The sequence below is a fragment of the Lates calcarifer genome, linkage group LG1 (assembly GCF_001640805.2).
Source record: "Lates calcarifer isolate ASB-BC8 linkage group LG1, TLL_Latcal_v3, whole genome shotgun sequence".
Taxonomy (NCBI): Eukaryota; Metazoa; Chordata; class Actinopteri; family Centropomidae; genus Lates; species Lates calcarifer.
The window spans coordinates 19,793,944-19,818,180 of record NC_066833.1 but is presented as its reverse complement, the minus strand read 5'-3'; the positions used below and the strand labels follow the sequence as shown (position 1 = coordinate 19,818,180).

Genomic DNA, 24,237 nt, shown 5'->3' with positions numbered 1-24,237 from the left:
TAAAAGTCAGATTTTTTTTCTCTTCTTCTTCATAATAATAATAATAATGTGTAGCTCGTAACAAAAGTCAAAAAAGTCATATTAGTTATATTTGGGATTGCAGAGGAAAGTGATATATTTCAAGTTGAATTTTACTTTTCTTTTCTCCCCTGTGATGAAACGTTTTCACTCCCCCCCCTCCTGTGGCACTGAGGCAGCTTCACCTCCGGTCATTCACTTAGCTCGTTTTGTCCTTGCGGTTGTGTAACAGCCTGAAGGGCCCTTTGTTTTTGGTTGTACAGATCACCTCCTGTCAGAGGATGAAATGAAAGAAGAACCCGCTCACGTTCTTTGCTGTGTTGTTTTCTGTTTCATTCACTTGCTGCTCATTCCTCCCGCACCTCTTCCTGGTAGCTGTAGCCACAGTAACAGGACCAAGAATGTGTATGCGTGTACATGTGTGTCTGCCTGGTGTCCTGGTAGTGCTTGAGAGGTAACCAATTAGGTTACGTGATTTTATCACACTGCTGCCGGGACGGATTACTGCTTATATAAAGAACCAACATGAGCAAACAAGATAACAGGAACTATTCCATATTCACAGTTTCCAGTGAGTCAGCTCGCCCTCTCTTTTAGCTGGTTGAATGGTTACTGGCAAGTAAAAGGCCCATTTCAAAAAAAATCTCATGAGAACATCTCAGTCCCAGCTTTGATTCTTCTAGTTTTTAATCAGCGCATGGCTTTCCTCCTTTCACATTTAAATGTCACTGTGGTTTGCGTCTGTGTTTGTCTGACCTTTCTGTCAGAAAAAGTTTTCTCCAGCCAAAACGTCCATGTGCTACCACTTGATGATTTACAGCTCTGGTGTTGTTCTGTGATGAAATATTAACTCGCCCCTTCTTTCCCTCCTCAGAAATTCAGACGGAGGGTTCAGGAGTCCACCCAAGTCCTGAGAGAACTGGAAATTTCGTTACGGACCAATCATATAGGGTGAGTCACTGCAGGATTGTGTGAGGCTTGTGTAGTTCTGAATGTCCCAACCCTGGTTATATTAGATTCAGGGGGAAAAAGTCTGGCATTCCAGACACGCGGAGACGAGGACGTTGACACTAACCACCACCACCACCACCATCCCCCATTCATCTCTACACCCCAGCCTAATATTACACAGAAAGCAGTGTGGAGATTGAGGAAAGGTGAACTGATTGATTGTTTGCTGTGGCTGACACATGAACAGTCTCCAGAGAAAGACAAACACATTTTCCTTGTGGTAGTTGAACTTGATACGTCAGTGTTTCAGTCCACCATCCTGGACAGGTGTTACTGAAGACGTAACAAAAGACATTGTGATTTCACATCAGATAAAAAAAACACACCTTCAGTGTTCTTCAGTAATTCTGGGTATTCCAGCATAACAAGCCTGAACCTGCTGCAGCTGATATTGATCCATAGATCAATATCTCAACGAGAGTCATAGAAGGTCTTAGTGTTTAGTCTTGCTTTAGATGACAAGGACTGTGTGATTAGAGACAGCTACTGGTGGCGACAGATTGCTCAGCCCTAATGCATTTTTTGATCAAGGGAATTTTTAAATGAGAAAAAAAAATTTGTGATGGCCAAGTAAAAACAAATGTAGACCCAGGGTTTTTAATCAATGTGGTAACAAGAAAATTTAACAAAATTAAAGGGGAACTGCACCAATTTTAGACATTAAAGCAAATTGATAAATTGGATTCCTTGTGTGCTTATGAGTATACACATGGTTTAAGCTCCAAACTGTATGTATGGATAGTTTATAAATGAGGCCTCAGGATTCATTATGAGGACATGAGGATGAGGGCTAGCAGCTGGAGGGGATGTCGGAGGTGGGCGATCACAGGAGACTTAGAGACCTTGTCAAGGACAGGAAGGAGAAGCAACGATGAGAGCATCCGCTGACCACAGACTGTTGTGACAGCAGAGAGACAGAGATATACTAGTTACACAACCATCACAAGATCTCAAACACACACACACACACACACACACACACACACACACACACATTATCTGAAATACATCTCTTTATCCCCCTGTTTTTCTCTTTCGTCCCTCCCACGCACATATTACTTTACTCCAGTTCATCTGTTTCACAAAAATTCACAGATCATCTCAGGTCTCTGACAACACAGTCTCTCACACTCCTACACACTGTTTACACGCTGATCAGATTCTGCTCCTCAAACCAAAATAAACTCCAACCACAACCAGAGACGACATCCATCTGGCAGAGCAGTTGAGGCACTGTTTACATGGATTAACTCTTTTCTAGCGACCTTATGTTGGTAAACTAGATTACATGAATAATCGACCTAATCTAGATTAGATAACCAAGCATTACCATAATGGCAGAGGGACAGGGAGACAGACTGACCGGGTGGGGGGCAGGGGATGTTGAGGGAGCAAGATGTCACCCGCTAAGGCAGTGAGTGATGACCGCTTCTTTTCAGAGGTGGAACAGAGAAATGTATCTGTCATGTTAGCTGTGTATAATAGGCAGATTGTCCCTGTATGTGCATTGCTGATTCTAACCCCAGCTCCCTGCCTGCTCCTCACATGTTGCTCCGTGGCCAACAACATGTGGTGAATGGAAGGATTGTTAGTTAGTGTCCTGTGGTAATGATTACCATGTGGGTCCGACAAGGCCACACCTCCAAGCCCTTTTAAAACACGAGGGGCCCTACCAGGCACTGCCTTGCTGGATGCTCTCGTTAGTCTAACTCGCTCCCATGCAGTTACACCACAGGGGAGCTAATAAAGAAGCAGCTAGTAGATTTTTAAAGCAGATTAGCCTTACATCTTCATCAGTGGAGTGCCACTCAAAGGCCTGTGTGTCATTATGTTTATGCCCTGCAAATGTCTCTAATCAGAGAGCAATCAGGCCTGTCGAAGCAGGTGGAGCCTCAATAAAAATACACAGCACCTTCATAGGATGCCATTAAATAAAGATGTTCCGTGATTCAGTTCACACTGCTTATAAATATAGAGGGAATTCAGAAACATGCCAAAGGTAGCTCTCCTGTAAAAAGCTTGCCTTTTCTGTGCAGAATAAGAAATGAATGCAAGCAAAGTGCTGAATGGGTGGCTCACTTCAGTGCCTGTAAGGAAGGTGAGAATGGGCTTTTGATCATTCTGGGGGCTTGTCTTTATTAGTTAGAAACTGTGCATGTGTGTCTGTGTGTGGTAGAGCAACAGAGATAGAAAACAGAGGCAGTAATGAGATTTAGTTTATTTGTGTGTGGATGCCTGAGCTTTTGCAAATACATGCATGCGTGATGTGTTTGCTGCTCTGAGCCGGGAAGCTTTGAAGTCTGTCAAACGGGTCATTACAATTCTTCTTGGCATAGAGAGGGAAAATCGAAGGAGACAGGGTGAATAATCTGGAAGCATCTGTATACCAAGGTCAACATTGGTCATAGCCCGCATAGAGTGAAATGATACATTAATCACCATACACCGCAACATCTCAAAAGTATCTTCATGTTATCATAACAGCAAGTAACTTTTAAGATCTCTAGAGTCATATGACACATATTTATGTGTGTGTCATATTATATAATATTTTTATGGTTGTGATTGTGAGGCATATTAGTATTAGACATACTAAACATCGATACTTGTTGACATGCACAAGCAAAGTTCTTACAATGGCAAATTCTTTAAGAATTTTGCTTATTAGCAAAGTAAAAGGAACCCGCCTTGTTACCAGAGTCAGGGAATGAGTTTTTTTTTCTTTCTTTTCTGTGATTTTGCCAAAGGAGATCAATTAATGTTGAAACCGATTAAAATTTTTCTGCCGATAAACACCTGTATTTGACCTTGTTTTCATCTCTCCTCAGGTGGGTGAGAGAATTCCTAAATGAAGAGAACAAAGGCCTGGACGTGCTGGTGGAGTATCTTTCTTTTGCACAGTATGCTGTCACGTAAGTCACTACCAGCTTTTTCTTTTTACCGCTTTAGCCTATATGTAGAGCTGACTACCTAGCACAATACTGCTATTCTGCACAGCCGCTGATGCATTGCCACACAGCACCAGCAGCAGCACCGCCACCACCACGACCACTGCTGCTGCCTGGTTGTCAGAAACACTGAGTCACTCTGGGCCCATTGCTGACACATTGGCACTGTGTGTTATGCCAACCACAGGCTTCTATTCATGGATTGACAGTGTGATTATTAGTCAGTCACAAAGTCCCTGTACAAGGCCAAAGAGCCACGCAGTTAAATTTTTAATTCATCCCCACCCCCCACCCTCCCATCACCATATGTTATTATGGTCTGTCCACATTATGAATGGTTAGCCGTAAAAGTGTATTTACCCTCAGTGCCACCGCAGCAGCAGCATAAAAGTCATGAAAACAACCAGTCTAAAAACTGAAATAGATCATAACAGGTATGCTGTATAGCAGCTCTTTCCAAAGTTTCTGCCAAGTACAATAAAACACGAGCCCTCTTTCCTATCACATCTAAACTGAAGAGCTGAAATTATCTATATTATAGAACTTGGATATTATATTTTATATAGAAGTGGCATATTGACTTAGCTTATAACATCTATCCATACTTGTATTTTTATGTGCATATTGTATGTTATGTAGCTGGTGATGTCATAGGTGGATGTGTATTGTGGTTGCGAGGGCTTGTTTGGTTTATTAGGTGGTCATAACTTGCCAAAGCTGACAACATGCTGGTTAGTTTGGCCGGTGGTTGATAGTAAGGGTGCTATGGTGACTGACAAGGAAAGACCTTTTTGCTTGTGCAAATATTATGTTTCTCAGAGACTTATGTTAGCCAAACAGCACTAGCTCACTTTGGAGTCAACGTTACTGTCAGTGTATGTGTCAGACTTACATTAAGTAACTCGGTTTATGAAAATAGTTTCTCTATTTTCAAAAAAATCTGTTGTCTCTCTGGTGTGACAGGTTTGATGGCGACAGTGTGGAAAATAACCCGGAGGCTGCGATGGATAAGTCTAAGCCCTGGAGCCGCTCTATTGAGGACCTGCATGCAGGAAGCACCCTGCCATCTCCCATCACTGGGAATGGCATCACACGTACTGGGCGTCATTCCACGTTACGGTACGATATATGCACAAAAAACCACTGATGGTCAAAAGGAATCACCTGTAACCTTGTGTGCCTATAGCAATCTTTGCCTTTCTGAGGTCTTTTTGTTATCTAACGTTCGGCTGGAGTGTTGTGATTGTGCTGTGATTATTTTAAGAAGTCACACATTTCATATGATGTCTCAGCAGCCCCTTTGTGTAGTCATGAGGTCTGTAAGACTTTAAATGGCTTAAGACACATTACTGCAGCCACATGCAAATACCATTTGTCTGGATTTTTTGGTCAGACGCAGAATTATGACACATAACGGATGGTGATTTTCCCTGTGACAGATGACAGTAGCAGAAGGAAAGATCTCTTTTATGGATTCAATCTTTTTTTCTGTTTTGTTTTTATAAACACCAAACAGACCATTTTCTCCCCAAATCCTGTGCACACATTGTTTCACAGCAGTTAATTCATAAGCCCATGCTAATATATGCTCTGAAGCACAAATCCTATTCAGTTGTGTATTATTTCTCTAATCCTCCCTGTCATTCCATTGATGTTTTGGTATAGCACTCATACTTACTTCTATGACCTCTAATCTGTTAGTTTGAAGAGGTTAACATGAAAACATTGCACACAAAGAGTACTATTGATTCCGTGAGGCACATGTCTTCTTAATATGAGATCATTGTGTGATAATAGTCAGCCATTTTTATTCATTCTTTGGGTTGTTTTCTGTTGCCTTTTGTCTCAAAACTTTTCTTGTTAAGCAACGCGTATAACATGAGTTAAAGCAGAGAAAAAAATAAAGTTTATTGGAAAAGTCAACGCAAAATTTCACTTGAAACAGTTTCGTCTGCACATTAAGTTTTGTAATATCCAAACAGTTAGAAAATCAGGGTTTTCTTTAACTGATTTATACTTTTTTTCGCTATAGTATGTTGGCAGAGATTTCGCTGATAATGTTACCTCTGTCAAATATCTATATTAGCCGGTAATAACCTGTAAAATGACCCATTTATTCCCACTTCACAACACTTGTAAACGTCCGCTGCCTCCAGATGTTTTTTCCTTGTGTCATCACTCAAGCATATGCAGTATGTGTAACAGGTCAGAGTATCTACAGTGAGGCTGACTGTCTCCTCTGTTCTGTCCTGGTGTTCCTCCATAGTCACCTACTCTTCTGTCTGCCAGTCTTCGACAGCAGGCAGGTTTCAGCCTCGCTCTGTCAAGCTCACAGTGAGCTTTCTGCAGCTTTAACCATCCCCGCTCCCTCCTGCGACACACTCTGCCATAGTCAGACACACGCACGTGCACGCACGCATACACATTCTCCCCTGCCTCATTGTACTTTATACCTCCCTGCTAGCGCTGCCCAGTTTATTTGTCTCCGCTGTCTGTGTTGGGGATGTGAATTATTTGTACTGCCAGCCTCCCCTCCTGCGCTTGAGACTGAGTTCTCCTTTCCTTGGAGCAAATGGGTTTTTCTGCACTCATTGTTCTTGCCTCTGTGCCTGTGTGCTGCTTGTGTGGCTCCCTAAATGCCATTCTGTGTAGCAGCTAGCCTAGTTTCTGCAAAAGCCCTGTAAAAGCTAAACACTAGGCTACAACTAGTACAGATAGATTAGGTATCCTCTAAAAAATCTTCTGTATTTTGGATGCACTGTGTTTCTGGTTAATAAGAGATGTCACATTCATTATAGAAGCATCTCCTCTGGTCTACTATCAATGGTTTAATAATTCTGAAATGTCCAATTGTCCATTATACAGAATTTTGCCCCCCCCTTTGCTGTTTATGGCTTTTTAGAATAGCTTTGAATCAGAATAATGTGAACTCATTAACTGCTAACTACTGGATGTCAAATTAAGACCTGTTTATGTCTTCTGCAAACTGCAAACCTTGAAGAACGCCAAGCACACTGAGCTGTCCAAAGTGCTCTCAAATAAGACGGTATGAGTGTAGTTCTTAGCTGTTTTTGTCGTGTTTTATAGCACATAGTTATAGTCTTAGTGTTTAATCTTTTGTGGTGTTATTTAGATTGTGTTGAGTTTATTACAATCTTGCTGTTTCAAGGAATGTTTTTTGATGATACTGTAACCAGAACATCAAATCCTGGATGTCTCACAGCTTTTTTTCTCCTTGAGTCTGATGTTACTTTCGCTCAGTCCACAGCATGTAACCTCTTTTTTTACTCCAACTTTGTGCACATATTCAATTCAGGCATTTAAGATCTGACAATTGTGTGTCTCTTTTCTCCTGGAGAAAGTCACTGTTGCCGTCACATCCAACCACTGCAACTGCCGTCCGTCTTGAACTAGTTCGGAATTGTGCATCAACACTTTTGCCAGAATCTGACTCTCCCCTCCCTCCACAGCTTCATAAATTAGTTAAAATCTTGTTGTTTGTCTACAGAGGCAGTCTGCCCTTACACTAGATTTAGTAGTAAATGTTACAGCAATGAGTATTTCACATTAAATCCCTAAAAATACTGAATTTTCCACCTACTTCTATTGATCTAATTAATCATTGTCAAACTATTTTGGCTTTTAAGGTTCAACTCTATCTGACTTTTTGCTTGTTCTCTGTTTGACTGAAAGATAATGAATTTGTCTCTGTCTTTTGTACTTTTCTCATTATCCAAGTAAATCCATTTGGATGCACTGTGTTGTGCTCAAAGTGTTATATAAAGTTTAGTTGAGTAATTTCAGACAAGTCAAAGCAGGTTAAGATGATGTTGCTGGCGTTATGCAATCTTTTAGCATTAGTTTAGTTTGTGATTAAGAGACATTGTTAAGTCATTTCTGTGCCACGCCTCAGTTTGGATGTTGATTATTCAGGAAAGGAAAAACCCCAGACGGAAGTCCTTTTAAGATCAATTTTTACTATATGTAGCAGGCGCTCCAGTTCTGTCAGAAAGAGTCTTGTGAATCGACTGCGTTCATGTCAGGGAACTTGTTTTTTGCACCTGGATGGCACCACATCCAGCTGAACACAACATGTAGAATATGCATAAATACAGACACACAGACTCACAGGATAAATGTCAGGTGTACTCTGGTAGGAGCACAAACACAACAATTTTCAGGGCATTGTTTAGCTGTTTTTAGTGTGAACTTTTCTAATTAAAGGTGAGTACGTTCCTTAAACTGCTGCCTCTTCCTTGCTCTTGCCTTTTTAAGATGAACAAACACACACGCACACACACACACACACGCACACCGTGCTGTGACTCACAGAGATGTCACGCCTTCAGGCATGGGAGCTGACACGAATCAGCGTGTCTATCAGTAGCCTGAAGACACATTTTTCCCCAGAACGCAGGCTGGTAATTGAACCTCGTGACAAAAGTCTGAAAATAAACCGTTTTGCTCTGACTGGCTCCGCATATTATCCAGTAATTCTGCTGCTCCAGCATTTCTCTCTCTCTTATTGTGAAAGCTGCACCAGAAGGAAAGGCCTTGTTTTTGTTCACATAAAGCTGTACAATCACTGTGCTGCATGCAAATGACTGGCTGCTATTGTGTTTGCTGTAAGTGATATCTCTGTGAGGGACGTTAAATTAAAACAATTGAAAAGAGGGCATCCCGTGGCCCCTGGCGAGGCTGTAGATTATATGGCCTTTGTGTGTGTTAATGTAATGTATCGTGACGGTTTAATAGCCTCCCTATGTGAAGGAGATGGTGTGTGTCGAGGGCTCATTCACTAATGGCATCTGTTTTCTTGTCTGTGTTACCTGACTCTTCCTTCAGTGAAACAGCCTGTCTTCTTTTCACTCACTTTTTTCACTTGTTTTTGTATTTTTGTAAAATTTTTCAGTTGTAACACGCTGCCCAGCCGGCGAACGCTGAAAAACTCCAGACTGGTCTGTAAGAAAGACGACGTCCATGTCTGCATCATGTGCCTGCGAGCCATCATGAACTACCAGGTCAGCCTTCTGCACTCCCACTCCACAGGACATCCCAGCAGACTTGTCTAACTTGTCTAACTGAAGCTAAATTCATCATGTTCCACCGCTAGCTTTTTTTTAATGTAGTAGAATGCACCTCTTGCTCATTCAGTGGCTCCTTTCCCCTGTTAATTATCTTATTGTCTCTGTCTTTCTCCCTCTCATTTGTTTTTCATCTTCCAGTATGGCTTCAACATGGTCATGTCACACCCACATGCTGTGAATGAAATTGCACTAAGTCTCAACAATAAAAACCCCAGGTAAGTTCAAAATTTGAATTTTCAGTTAAAAATAACTGAACAAAAACTCTAAGGTCAGCATCTAAAGAAGTAAAACTCAAGCTTCTCTTTGCCAATAAGAAGAGTCAAGCTGTAAAAGATTCAGTAAAAAAAATTGTTTCATTTAGAATTTAACAAACCCAAATATGTCACCAACTTGGGCCCACATTCAAAATGGAACATTCAGAGTCCAACATTAGCCTTAGTGCACCTGGACAGTCTGATCCAGAGTGAATGTCTTTGTCGCTCAGGGGCACATTCATCCCGACAGATGGGTCAGGCCACCGCTGGCACAGTCCAGCTGCTTACTGAGACAGCGACCAGAAGGACTGACTTCTGCTGTGTGTGTGTGTGTGTGTGTGTTGTGTGTGTTTGTGTTTGTGTGTGGGTTGGTGCTTTTCCACTTGATGGCCCGGAGCCTAAGGATCCACTTTTCCTCAAAAGTGGATGTGAAACCACTTCACATCACCTGTCACATATCGTCTCATCCACGCAGAGAAATCTTGCATGAATGAACCGGAGACTGGACGCACAGGATGTCTCTGTCCTGTGTGTTCCAGCATGCGGGCACACACACACATACATATACACACACAACGGATTAGTCCTGAAGTATTATTTTTTTATACCCTCCTTTTAATCCAATGGAATAGATGGAAATGTAGAACTCTTTTTAACCTTTCAGACACTGATGTTACAAAACTTTTTTCAGACCTCATTACATCAGTGTGCCAACATGATTGACTTTTATAATGCTCTTTGTCAATATTTGTAAAATGCATGAAATTAAAAGGACATTCATCATAATAAATACCATTATTTCCATGTAGATCAATTCTACACACATGTTTTGGTGTTGGCAGGAGATCACACTGTTTTCCACTTTGTTTGTTCTGTGTTTAAATACAGGTTTGCTGCAGCACTAACACTCGTGTCTTTATTTTCTCCCCCTTTTACAGAACTAAAGCTCTGGTCTTGGAGCTCCTGGCGGCAGTTTGTCTCGTGAGAGGAGGCCACGAAATTATTCTCTCTGCGTTCGACAACTTTAAGGAGGTAGGAGCTGCACAGGAGAGTGGAAGTGGGGTCTTAGGAGACGAATATGTCATTACATTTCGACTGTACAATTTCAAACTGTGACTCAGCCCTGGAGGAATGCTCCTCCGGCAGATGCGAGACCAGCAGATTCTTCATCGCTGCAAAGCAATAGCATCTAGGAATGAGCTCTTTGTCAACAGACACCAGCTAAACTGCATAACACGGGAGAAAACAGTTATGTGTGTGTGTGTGTGTGTGTGTGTGTGTTAACTGGATTTGGCAGACACATCAAAGCTCAGAATAGCAGAGAGACAAATATAACAGATAGCCTTGCCTGACCCCTGCTTGTCTGGATGAGGTATTCTGGCTGCTGGAGAAAAGAGTGGGAGGTTTATGATGGAGTGGGCGCTAACAGCAGCCCCATTTTGTAGCATACGGCCTGCAAACATGGGCCGACTGCAGTTAATGCAATATTTACACCCCTGAATGAAATATTGAGTGTTGCTCTCAGCGGCATTGGCATTAGTGGGAGAATAAGGCTTAGGGAGAACGTAGCTCGTCTAATGAGATGAAGGTTGTGGAATGGTCATGATAGTGTGGGCTGCTGGGAGAATGTGAGGATGTGCTCACGTGTCTTTTTTGCAAAGTGACACTTTGAAATGTAATGTTATTAAGTCTAGTTTGCCAAGTGACTTTGACATCCCATGTCAGAAATTGGATGAAGTGGCTGCAGGCTGAGGCTCGGGGCATTATTCAGAGGTTTTTTTGGATACACACCCCTCCACTTTCTTCCTCCCTTCCTTCTCAATTCTTTATCATGCTCCATCTCCCTCATTGCCCTCCACATGAACTGTCTGAGCTGCAGAGCATCTCTCTCTCTCTCTTTCTCTCAGTCACTCCACCTCTTTTTTTAATCTCTCTGTCTCTGTTCTTTCTGTTCTCTCTCCCAGATTCTAGTTCAAAAAGGCTTTTACTGGCCAGACCAAAAAAAAAAAAAAACCTGCAGTATATGTGGTAGAAGTTGTAGCACAAGTCATATTGAGCACAGACGCACTAAAGGAACTGTATATAGAATAAAAGAATAATTCAGCAGTAGTTCATGAATAACTAATCATAGTAATTATCCCTCTAAAAACTGTGTAATGTCTTTAGCAGCTATTGTCACTGACTTTATTTTCACCCACCATTGATGATGATGTGTGGTTTTCTGACATGGATATATATATATATATATATATATATATATATATATATATATATATATATGTCTCCCTGCGCAGAGAGAAAGCTCCTGCTTGTGCCAGGGAGGCAGTGATTATATATTTTAGTGTGATTGTGCCCAGGCAGCACAGATATTAAAGCTTAAATCACATGCCAGTTATGACATAATCAATGTAAATTATAAGAGGTTGGTGGTGCAGGTGCCATTAATGCAAATCATTGATTGATTGAATCCATTAATCACTGTCTCCACCTCTCTACACCTTGTCCTCTTTAAATTCAGTAATGTGGTTTGTTTTGCAGGTGTGTATAGAGACACAGAGGTTTGAGAAGCTAATGGAGTATTTCAAGAATGAGGACAACAACATTGACTTCATGGTATGTACACGTACACACACACACACACACACACACACACACACACACACACACACTCTTACACACACTTGTAACTATTGATTGCGTGATGCACTCTCTCCCTTGTGAAAATGAAGAAGCCTGGAGTGAAAGTGTTTGCTGTACATTTTCACCCCTGTCAAGTGTTTAGAGCCACTATAATATTATAGCAACTGTAATCTGTGGGTCAGACAGGTGCACAGGGAGCTGCAAACATCCAGCTGTGCTTAAAACCAAAACATGAATCTGAGTTTCCGGGTGATTAGAAGAGCAAGTGTTGGGAATATTTTGAACATTGTTGCATGTGTCCTCATGTGTTTGACAGACAAATTTGGCTTCCAGTTTTATGATACACTCTCGCAGGACTGTTATTGACTGTGTGAGGACTCTAATTTTTCTCACCACAGCTACTGATGTAGTGCTGCACATCAAACTGGAGTGGGCCCTTTTAAGTGAGGAAGCTGTGCCAAGTCTGTCATTTCCAGGCTAAGTAATGCTAATTAGTCTGGCAGATAAGAATTAACAGACACTGTGAAGAATGTGCCAACTTAGACATGATTTTATCCCGTGTGTATATCCATCCAAGTGTTTTAATTGATGGGGGGGATATATTGTATGTGTGTGTGTGTCTGTGTGTGAGCAAAGACCAACAGATGCTGCGTTTAAAGAGACCTTCAATGGGACTTTGAATCAGACCTCTGTCTGACAGCCACACTAAAGCAAACAGACTTTGTCAAAGCCGCCATGTCGCACGAGACAACTGAGCTTCTTACAGGGACTTCATTAACCTCTTGTCAGTGTTAGGCGAAGTGTGTGTGTACATTAAACACTGTGAGATCCCCCTCTTAAAATGCAGCCATTGAACTGATGGATTTTGTTCATTTGTCCTCCTTTTACTCTGTCAGATAAGTTACTCAGCAGATGTGATAATGAGCATAAAATAATTTCACAGGAGTACCAGGCTCAAACCTGTTGTAAATGTATAAACATTTTTAACCTTAAACGCAGCGGTTTGTTAGAATCCCACATCTAATTTTCAAATTACAACTGATGACGTACGAGAGCAGTTCAGAGAGCCTACGGTATATACTGTGTGTCCTCATCCACTAACTACATTTTTTCTGTTTGTATTCCTTAGGTGGCGTGTATGCAGTTCATCAACATTGTTGTGCACTCGGTGGAGGACATGAACTTCAGAGTTCATCTACAGTACGACTTCACCAAGCTGTGTCTGGACGACTACTTAGATGTGAGTTGAGACATAACACTGCAGGGAAAGTGGACAGGAAGAACAATCCTGGTCTTAATATTCAGCTCAGTCCAGAGAATACAGTAGGTTGTCATTATAGCAGCTGTGGAAAAGCAGTCAATAATGGCTTTTCCATTACTTCAGAAAAAAAAAAAAGACTCAGTTCTGTAAACCCTCCTCTCCTTCCTCGCGGCAAGAGGTGAGATCGATGCTGGCCTCGGAGTCTGAGATGTCGGCCTCATGCAGTGAACTGAGGAAATGAAATTAATGTCTCCCCACTTTCTCTCCCTGACTGCCTCGATCTGGTCGTCACGCAACCTTTTTCTTGCGTTTGTTTTCCAGAAACTAAAGCACACAGAGAGTGACAAGTTGCAGGTTCAGATCCAGGCGTACTTGGATAATGTCTTTGATGTGGGAGCCCTCCTGGAGGATGCGGAGACCAAAAACGCTGCCCTGGAGCGGGTGGAGGAGCTGGAGGAGAACATGTCACATGTGAGAGACCTCGACTATTGATTCTACTCTGTGAAAATCCATAAAACCGTGTCCTCAGTCTCATTTCTCCTCTCTTACAAAAGCCTACATTTCAGTGTCCAACATGTCAGAATGTTGGATGGCGCAGTGAAGTGACGGGGTGTGTGGCAGTCTTGCTTTTTATCATACAGGTGCCCTCCCAGAATGGGATTTACTGTGATCCAATGCTTTCACTTACAGTAACACATTAATGGGCACACGCCCTTTGTAACATTCCCCTGTTAAATCCTTATGATTTATTTTAATCCAGAAAACTATAGATACGTAATGCTGGATCACTTCGACATATTGAGTTGAATGTTGTCATCGCAGTGAGTTGACGACACTGTGTGACCCACTGTTGTTCTTGTAGATGACAGAGAAGCTGCAGGACATGGAGAACGAGGCCATGTCCAAGATCGTGGAGCTGGAGAAGCAGCTGATGCAAAGGAACAAGGAGCTTGACTCCATCAGGGTCAGACCCTGCACCCTCAGCATTTACATTCATCCTTTCCTGTTGTCACTGAACTACACGCTTAATACAAGAATGAAGTCTCCTTATGAGTACAGTTGAAGCATATAAAGCATATGAAAACATACAATAATGAAAAAGAATTATCATAAAATATACCTGTGCATCCACATGTTTCTGATTTCTCAATTCCTTTTTAGATTAGTTTCATTAGACTGTTGATATCTTGACAATTTGACCGTCTTTGTCTCTGTCTCTTCCCCACACAGGAAGTCTACAAAGACACCAGCTCGCAGGTACACTCACTGCGGCAGATGTTGAAGGAGAAGGATGAGGCCATCCAGCGACAGAGCAACCTGGAGAAGAAGATTCACGAGCTGGAGAAGCAGGGCACCATCAAGATCCACAAGAAGGGAGACGGTGACATCTCCATCCTGCCCTCGCCGCCCTCTGGCGTGGAGGGTTTGCCGGGTGCCATGATTGGGGGAACCGGTGGGGCTGTTAGTCCAAACCACGTGGGAGTTGTAGCAGGCACGCCCGCTCCACCTCCGCCACCTCCTCCACCACCTCCGCTGCCAGTGAACGGCACATGTACGTTTAATATTAGCCTGTTTTCTAAGCATATAAATCATGAAATGTAGAAAGAAGAGAAAAGATTGAAAACTTGAGCATCAGGAATGTGTAGAACAATACGGGACTTGCCACATCTTCTGTTTTTGTTTATCTCGCCATCTCTCCTCTCTACCAGTGCCAAACGGGCCATCATTATCCATTCCGCCAGCAGCCCCTCCCCCGCCTCCCCCACCGCCTCCTCCTCCACCTCCCCCTCCACCTCCAGGACCGGCCTCAGAAATCTCTGCCCCTCTGCCTCCTCCGCCTCCTCCTATGGCCCCCCCGCTGCCTGGCTGTGGGACGCCCACTGTCATCATGAACTCTGGCTTAGCAGGTATGGCCACCGAACAGAAAAAATATGCATAGGTGAACGAGTAATATGTTATGTAGTGAAAATCTATATTATAATGGGCGTAGCAGCTTCTTTTTAAGTGATTGCAAATGCATGAAATTTTCAAAACAGACAATGATAATGCTAGCAGCTTCTGATGTAGCCTTTCCTGCTTTGCTAGAGCTGTAAGGAAATCCAGCTGTATTCCAACTACTTTCCTCCAGTGCAGAGTTAGTTTATTAATGACCACTAAGCACTTGCTGCAGCTGCTTCACAGTAAACAGTTTCATTTTGATGTTTTTTTAATGATAAAAGTGCCTGAAACTCAACGTCCCAAATGCAGTGAAACTTGTCAGGCACGCTCCTGCTCAGATGATCAGAACTGATTAACCAGACCCTCATGTGATTGGATTAAGCCTTTCTGTAACCAGATCAGCCTGTTCTATATGTAGATGTGGGTGTATATTTCTAGGTATGTAAGCATGTATATTCTAAACTACTGGAGGGAAGTAACCGCCTCCATGAGAAGCTTAGAAACACTGACTCAGAAAACAAAGCAATGCCAATCCAGTAATGATTGTTATACCACTCAGTAAACAGTAGAAACTCCTTTAAGTTTAATTTGAAAGCATAGATTCTTTATTGTGTTTGAGATGTGTGTTTTTAAGCTTTCTCACTAACTCTGCCAATTTCTTAATGACTTGTCTTTGAAATGATTCTTTTTTTCTGCCAACCAGAGGGACCCATCAAACTTTTCTGTAGGTTCTGCCTGTCATGTTCGGTGTTTTACCCCTCACCACACACACCACCACCACCAACACCCCATGCTCCCAGTGTTCCCTTCCCTTCCCATAAGTTTTGAAAATGGTATTTTCATCCCTTGAAGCCCAGCTGAAAAGACAAACACAACACGCTTGCAGAGTACGACCTTCTGTCAGTGATAGATTTTGATGATTTTAAGCAAAGAAGAAAATACCAGATTTCAAACGTTTGCATGAATTACCTTCACACCTCGCTGTAGTACGTCAATGTGCTGGTTGCATGCTGAGACACAGTGACCTGCTGTGGCACGCTGATGAAAGACAGTGATAGGCATAGTTGGAATGCTGCTTACCTTTCTCATTGGAAGCGTTATCTTGCTGACACCTTGTCTACTTGGCAAAGCTGGGCACCATCTCAACGAATCAGCCCAAGTCATTTCAAATTGTTTTAATCTTTCTAATAATAGTTTGGCAGGAAATCCTCACCATATGCACCATTTACTGTACAGGTATACCCTTTGGCCTTATTCTCCTGCCAGAAGCTAAGAGGCTTCACTCTGCTTGGAAAAAAAGAGATCAAAATAAAGTGTGATTGTATGTTTTTAGAGATCAGACAGATCTAGGGTCTAGCCACCAAGTGAGTCATATCCATGTGTGTCACCAATCCCAAATACCTGTCTCCCATCTCACCTGCACGTCTGTGGATGTACATGTGTGCTCTCTGATAGGAGATAAGGAGAGACACTGAGCTAACACATCTTTGTCCTGTGTAGCTGTTAAGATCAAGAAACCGATCAAGACAAAGTTCCGTATGCCCGTCTTCAACTGGGTAGCCCTCAAACCAAACCAGATCAACGGGACTGTCTTCAATGAGATCGATGACGAGAGGATACTCGAGGTAAGAGTCTCCTCTCGCCCTACTGTAGCCGTCGTTTTGTACGTTTCCGGCCTCATTCCCATGAAAGCAGAATGTGAACCGGTTCTTCGTTGCCGTATTCCAGGACCTCAACGTGGATGAGTTCGAGGAGATGTTTAAGACGAAAGCCCAGGGTCCGTCGATTGACCTTACCACGAGCAAGCAGAAGGTCATCCAGAAGGGGCCCAACAAGGTGACTCTGCTGGATTCCAACAGGGCAAAGAACCTGGCCATCACACTGAGGAAAGTGGGCAAGACACCCGAGGAGATCTGCAAGGCCATTCAGATGTAAGCCCCTTCAAAATAAAACACTCCCCTCCCCCCCAATCCTTGTTTGTTTTGTTTGTTTGTTGTCACATAACAGTCATTTTTTAAAACACGTTTTATCAGATGATCAGTCTTTTATTTCAGTTATTTCTTATGCATAATATACTTTGTGTGCTTCCGTCTGCCCAGCTTCGACCTACGGACTCTGCCAGTGGACTTTGTGGAGTGTCTGATGCGCTTCCAGCCCACAGAGAACGAGATCAAAATCCTGCGGCAGTTTCGAAAAGGAGCGCAAGCCGCTGGAAAGCCTGACGGACGAGGACCGCTTCATGATGCAGTTCAGTAAGATCGAACGGCTCATGCAGAAGATGACCATCATGGCCTTCATCGGCAACTTCTGTGAGAGCATTCAGATGCTCACGCCGGTGCGTTTGGGACAAAACTTTTCATTAAATTTCAAAATAAATATACTTTTTAAGATGCTACATTCTCAATAATAGTATTATTATTACTGGTTTCTGATGTTATAACCATAGAAAACAACAACACAGCACTGATCTTGTATCCTCTGTTTCTTCACAGCAACTTCATGCAGTCATTGCAGCATCAGTGTCCATCAAGTCATCACAGAAACTAAAGAAAATTCTAGAGGTAATTGAACCAGTTGTGTCTCAGGTGAACATAATGTTGAATCCATGCGTGGTTTCCTTTTTAGCATTTGTGTTCATTCCTGTTCTGCAGATTATCTTGGCACTTGGAAACTACATGAACAGCAGCAAAAGAGGAGCGGTGTACGGATTCAAGCTGCAAAGTTTAGACTTGGTAAGTCCGTATTGTTCCCTCCTGCCTTTCAAAATTGTCCACTTTCTCCTGCATGCAGGTTTTCTAATTTCTTTTACTTTATTCACAGCTACTTGATACCAAGTCGACAGACCGCAAGATAACATTGTTACACTACATAGCCAATGTAGTGAAGGAGAAATACTCGCAAGTTGCTCTCTTCTACAATGAGCTGCACTACGTGGAGAAAGCTGCAGCAGGTGAGTCGTATGGTGCAGATGCGTTTGTTGCAGAAATAATAGTTCATACTTGTGAGATCCAAACTGTTTTTTTTTCCCCTATTTGTCTCATAAGTCTCCCTGTGTTCACAGTCTCGTTGGAGAACGTCCTGCTCAGACTGTTAAGGAGCTGCAGAGAGGCATGGAGCTGACCAAACGAGAGTACAGCATGCACGGCCACAACACCAATGCTCAAAGACTTCATTGCACACAACGAAAGCAAGCTGAAAAAGCTGCAGGATGATGCCAAGATTGCACAGGTAACATGAGCACACCTGGCTTTTTTTTTTTCCTCCCCCCATTCAGTCTGAATGTTTTCTAAGTAAATCCACTGTCTGTCTTTGAAAGGACGCCTTTGACGAGGCGGTGAAGTTCTTCGGGGAGAACTCCAAAACCACACCGCCGTCCGTCTTCTTCCCTGTGTTCGTGCGATTCGTTAAGGCTTACAGGGTGAGTTGGGTAATCATCTTTCACACAGTCTCACAAAACTGGTTAAAAACACAAACACACAGTCACACATACCCCTGGCTTTAGACTCACTTTGTCACTACAACAGCTGGGTAAAGTTAGTGTGGAGATGTGACGATGTTTTGAAATGCTCATTGTGCGTTGTGTGTATGAGATGGTCTGGAAGTGTTCATGGCTGTGTGTGTGTGTAATGTAAATAGCCTCATATTTCACTTTCACATATTTCATAGCAGCAGTTTGATCAACAGTAGGTGACAGGGATTCAATCCAAGACTTTCTGGAAGTGAAGTGTGACTTTTTTCAGCTGTTTTCCTTCCACGGCAGCTGTGTGTCAGCTCTGTTTAGTGCACTCCTTCTTCTTCTTAGCTACACCAAACTGCACACGATACTGAAGTATAACTGCAGTTTGCAGAGAATTGCAACAGCACAGTCCCCTCTAAGATAAACAGTGTTATATTTAAGCTAGTTGTGCCTGTGTGTACCTGACATGAATATGTAATCTTCTTAGCAAGCAGAAGAGGACAACGAGCAAAGAAAGAGACAGGAGCAGATTATGATGGAGAAACTGCTAGAACAAGAGGCCATGATGGAGGAAGACCAGAAGGTAAGTCTCCCCTTTTTCCCTCACCTTCCTCCTTGCCTATATCGTTTTCTAGGGCAGGAGGCCACGGTGGATCATGATGACCAGGAGGTAATCCGGCTCCACTTCCTCCAGACTTCTGATCACAGGATTAGTTAAGCACCTACTGCCTGCTGAGAGTAGTTATATCCGGTTCTACAGTCTAACACCTGCTGAGCTGCATCACATTGACTCAGCATCAGTGGTTATACTTCTTAAATGATTCAATTAACTACACACATGCTCAAATGCTAGAATGAGGGGATGAGTGGAGCAAAAGAAAAAAAATTACGAGTAGAAGGGAATCTTCAGGAGAATATACTGCAGTCACGACTGTGGGTAATGACATCTCGCTGTGTGTCTTTGTGTGTCAGTCTCCGTCGCATAAGAACAAGCGGCAGCAGCAAGAGCTGATCCAGGAGCTCAGGAGAAAACAGGTGAAAGACAGCCGTCATGTCTACGAAGGCAAAGATGGCGCAATTGAGGACATCATCACAGGTAACGTCACCTGGGCCTGGCTGCCGTCTGTGACACCTCGCACACACGCACAGATACGGGGCGCTCTGCATGACGGTCCTCTCCTGCGCTGTACATTCAGTCTTTAACAAAGGGATTCTAAAGCAACTAACACAATGACTTTAGCTCTTTTAAAACTCAGCTGTCAGATGTTTGAGAACTGAAGGTATTACCTAATGAGTACAAACATGCACTGACAGTCCAGCTAATCCAGTGACATTCAGCGCAAATGTTTCTGATGATCATTGCTTATCTTATCTGCTTTGTCATTGCTTTGTAACACTATCTGTATGTAGACAGGGCCGGGTTGTGGCTATCTCCTAGAATATTAGTTAATTAAATTTACTGACCAGGAATAAAAACTTGCCATGAGCACTGGTGGAATTTAACTACATACATTTATTCAAGAGTTTAACTTAAATACAGTTAAGAGGTACTTGTACATTATATAATATCTCCAATTTATGCTACTCAATACATATTCACTATGTTTTATATGGAAATATTGCACTTTTACTTGATTAGATATTTCTTAACTCTAATTAATATTACCTGACTGAAACTGAGGCTCAGTGCTCCTGGGAGACAAACTGCATATGTGCGACACTGTTTCTAAATGACTTCAAACCTAGTTCAAGTATTTCTGAGCTGCAGTTTCTTGTTATTTATCGACCAACATATACACAGATACAGATATATCTGCACTAATATTTACAGCATGATTTACTGTGGAAAATGCTAAGCTAATACAGTGTTTTGTTACTGAAGTTACAGTCAGCAGAAACAGTAAATTTCCTTTTACATATTAATGCATTAACATTATCAATAAGATAACATATGATATTATTAAAAACTCAGGAGTCTTTTAATCAGAATTTAATTTAATTTTAATTTAATTTAATACTTTGTATATATTTTGTTAATACTAATGGACTTTTATGTCCATACTTGTTAATACTTTTTATTGTGTTGTTACTGCTTTCACTTAAGTTTTTCAATACTTCTTCCGCCACTAGTTATAGGAATTCATTTTGTTTAGAACCATTTCGCAACTGATATTCAGACTGATCCAAATCTGACAAGCAAAAGCAGACAAAGTTTATATCAAAACTAGTAAACCTGAAATTATTTCAGGTTTTGTTCATTAGCATCTCTTCAGTAGCGCATTAAACTGCTAGAAAAGACATTTTCACCCGGCCCCTCCTGATGCTGTTGTTGGGTATTTGCTTAGTGCTAACCAATGCTAAACCCCTGTAGGAATCTGCTTTTCTTATATTGTGTTTGTCTTGTCTTGTCCTGGCTGTTGTCCCTGTTGTTCTCAATGCAGTGCTGAAGACAGTGCCCTTTACCGCCCGCACAGCCAAGCGCGGCTCACGGTTCTTCTGCGAGCCCGCCCTCAATGAGGAGTACCATTACTAAGCTTATAGAACTCTCTCTCTTCTCAAAGGTTGCTGGAAAAAACATTCTCCTCTTTATGTCCTTCTCTCCTCCCTCCTCTACTTGCATGTCTATTCACACCTCTCCTCTTTTAACCTCTCACACTTCGGACCTGTGCATGTGCACTGTGCCCGAATCTCATGGTTTTTGGAGACAAGCACTCACGTGTCAGTGCGTGTTTTTGTGTGTTTGCGTATTTTCTCCCTCCCTAAGCATGACAAGGTGTTGGGGTAACCGTTTTCTCTGCCCACTTGCATGAAGTGTGACACCCTCATTTATCATCATTTTATCAACCATGGCAAACCATAATGTCACAGAGAGAACAGTCTCCAAGGTTATCTTACCTGTACTGACCAGAGTTAGAAGTGCTGGAGTGTCATTTTTCTTGTCATGTCAATGACACATGTTTAGCTGGGTGCTGCCATCTAGTGGTGGTAGACTGAAAACATATACTAATTTTTTAAATGGAATATTTAGAGCTTATCTTTGATTATCTTAAATTCAATGATCCAAGTTTGGTTAGTAGCACCCAGCATGTTGCAGTGCTATCTTATAATATACTTTAGTATATATATACAAGCTTCAATCATCATCTACATGGCAGGTATGACTAATGTCATGATGTGTAAGTGCCTGTGGCATTATAACTTGCTTTTTCTGTGTTTCAATGTTTTAATCAAAAACGAATGTTTGTGTGTTCATTGTCACATATCATTACCACTGTTGATGCAGCTTCGTGCATGCTGATCGCTTCATCCCTGTCGCTTTTCCACAATGCACCCCTGCTCTCCCAGTTAGCCCATATGCTGTGCTTGGTCCTGCCATGTGCTGACAGGTCACCTCTCTGTCACATGACTTTCTGCTGTCTGGCAGGCTCATTAACCCACTGCATGACGTCTGCCTATAAATAATATTTTACATTGCAGCAGTCTGTCTTTGCACTCACAGCCTGTGTGTTACTAACATGCAACCAGGTCGTTTCACTGAACTGACACCTGTTTGGCTGTAATTCATTCGTTGGTACTCAGTGTTTCCCTGGCTGCCCGCATGCTTTGTTTTTTTTGGTGAAGATGCTGTCAAAAATAATCCTGCTGTCTCCTGGAGCCATTTTTTTTGTTTTTTAGTTTACAATTGCTCTGTATTTGAAGTGTGAAATGGGCTCTTTTTCTTTCATGCTGGTAGCCACTCTGCAAAGAAGTTTGGGTTTCATAACAGAAAAAAAGCATTTGCCTTTACTCCACCCCCTTTACCCCTCCTCCTCGCCAGTTGAACCAGTTAACATCCTCTAGCTCTGTCCCTCCTCATGCCCATACCCGACTCTGGCCTTTCTCCCATGCAGCTTGCTGCCAGTCTGCTTTGCTCTCGCAGCGCTCTCTGTGCAAAGCCAGTGTGAAAATGTTGGGTTGATGTGCCCTGGTCAGCTGCCTCCTCCTCCATTTTAACTTTCATTTTGTCTTCTCTTTATCTAGCCCTAAAGAAGAATAATATTACTAAATTTCCCAATGTCTACTCGAGGGTAAGGAACTCCTCCAGTAGCACCCCTGTAGTGGTGGATGTGTCCCAAACCTGGCAAGCATCTCTTTATTACCTCCCTTCCTGTTTTGCTATCTTCTCATTTAGGGTCCACTCTGCATTCACATACCTGTCCCTCTTCTCCTCATTACATGCTTAATAACAGTACAATCAAATGTCTAATGGTAAAAAAGTTACTCTTGGCAGTAGTTTCTTTGCATTTTTTAATAGGAAGATGCATCTTGGTTTCACAAGCTACATCTCAGATTTCCTAGATTTCTGGCAGAAGCTTATAAGTCAAGACCCTGTGGCCTGTCTCAGTTGTAATACTCTGAGACAGCTGACCTGACGGGGCTTTTTTTCCCTGTGTAGACCTCATGCTGCTTTGAAAGACAGGCTACCAGCACTATGAGCATGTGGGCTCATCAAATTGCCCTGACAAGATGACTGACAGCTCTTTTACCCCCCCCCCCCCAAACCCCCTCCATCCAATCCCTTCTTCCCCTGTCCTCCCTGTCAGATTTGAGGAATCAGCCTTACAGGCGAGCAGACGCTGTGCGGAGGAGTGTCAGGAGACGCTTTGATGATCAGAACCTGCGGCCGGATGAACAACGGCGAAGTGGTCATGTGACGAGGGAGCGGTGCATGTGCGGGGAATGGGGAGTCGGAAAGGTGGTGAGGATGTGAAACGTAAAGAGAGGGAGAGACAGAAGGTTGGATGTGGAGGGAAGGATGATAAGTGAAAGATGACGAGTGTTGTGGCAACCATAGAGATGATTATGTATATATATTACATAAGAATACATGATATTCCATGTCTGTGGCATTGTAGTAGCTTTTCACTATGAAGGACTGGGACATGTATGGGACTGAATTTAAAGACAAGTGTCTGAAAGGTTGATTGAGAAACCTTAGACAAGCCAAGTGCCTGAACTTATTTTTGTGGTCTAATGTCACATTGTCTTCTGTTTGTCTGACTGTTTGTAATCTCCCCACTTAAAGCAATACAATTTGACCTGGCTTTAATTTAAGGATGTGTAAAACTTGACTTGCGGTGGCTTTGAGAGCCACGTGAAGATATGCTTCCTTTGAAACATGAGGTAGAATGTATGGGACGTGTTCCCTTTAGCTGTTACAAATATTCCATCTTTTAGCGAAGAGTCACACACTCGGTGATAACTCGGTACATTTCGGTGCTTTTTTTCCATTCCTCTTACTATACAAACACGAGGTTTCTCATCTTTTACTACAAGAGCTGATGATCAGGCACGAAGAAAGTGAACAGAAAATTATTAAAAATCTATATTTGTACTACATTAATTATAAGGTAGATGGAAAAATGAATGGAATCAAATCAGTAATTCCAGGCTAATGTGAACTGTATTTATCAGACCTCTTCATACTGACCTCCCTTTCATCAGCGGTTACTACAGTTAATAGAACCTGACTTTGTAGCTCTTAAGCCATTAAAGACTGCTGTCTGCTTACATAAAACTCTACCATCCTTTTCTGTGGCAGCACTGCAATTTGACTGGTTTCTGGGAACAAATAAAGAAGCAA

At 42.3% G+C, this 24,237-nt stretch overlaps 1 protein-coding gene across 1 annotated transcript in view; it reads left to right on the top strand.

Moving 5' to 3' along the window:
* fmnl2a (formin-like 2a) overlaps positions 1 to 23,372 on the top strand; it is a 48,073-nt gene extending 24,701 nt beyond the window's left edge. The window contains 27 exon segments of the mRNA XM_051071776.1: positions 893 to 969; positions 3,858 to 3,941; positions 4,941 to 5,096; positions 8,890 to 8,998; positions 9,203 to 9,279; positions 10,257 to 10,350; positions 11,857 to 11,931; positions 13,088 to 13,198; positions 13,541 to 13,690; positions 14,082 to 14,183; positions 14,450 to 14,771; positions 14,929 to 15,126; positions 16,658 to 16,782; positions 16,886 to 17,088; positions 17,257 to 17,344; positions 17,346 to 17,492; positions 17,650 to 17,718; positions 17,809 to 17,889; positions 17,978 to 18,107; positions 18,219 to 18,241; positions 18,244 to 18,312; positions 18,314 to 18,385; positions 18,474 to 18,575; positions 19,102 to 19,197; positions 19,587 to 19,710; positions 21,056 to 21,175; positions 23,198 to 23,372. Of these exon segments, the coding sequence (XP_050927733.1) occupies positions 893 to 969; positions 3,858 to 3,941; positions 4,941 to 5,096; positions 8,890 to 8,998; positions 9,203 to 9,279; positions 10,257 to 10,350; positions 11,857 to 11,931; positions 13,088 to 13,198; positions 13,541 to 13,690; positions 14,082 to 14,183; positions 14,450 to 14,771; positions 14,929 to 15,126; positions 16,658 to 16,782; positions 16,886 to 17,088; positions 17,257 to 17,344; positions 17,346 to 17,492; positions 17,650 to 17,718; positions 17,809 to 17,889; positions 17,978 to 18,107; positions 18,219 to 18,241; positions 18,244 to 18,312; positions 18,314 to 18,385; positions 18,474 to 18,575; positions 19,102 to 19,197; positions 19,587 to 19,710; positions 21,056 to 21,147 (2,976 nt within the window). The 3' untranslated portion in view covers positions 21,148 to 21,175; positions 23,198 to 23,372.
* Positions 23,373 to 24,237: the final 865 nt, after the last annotated feature.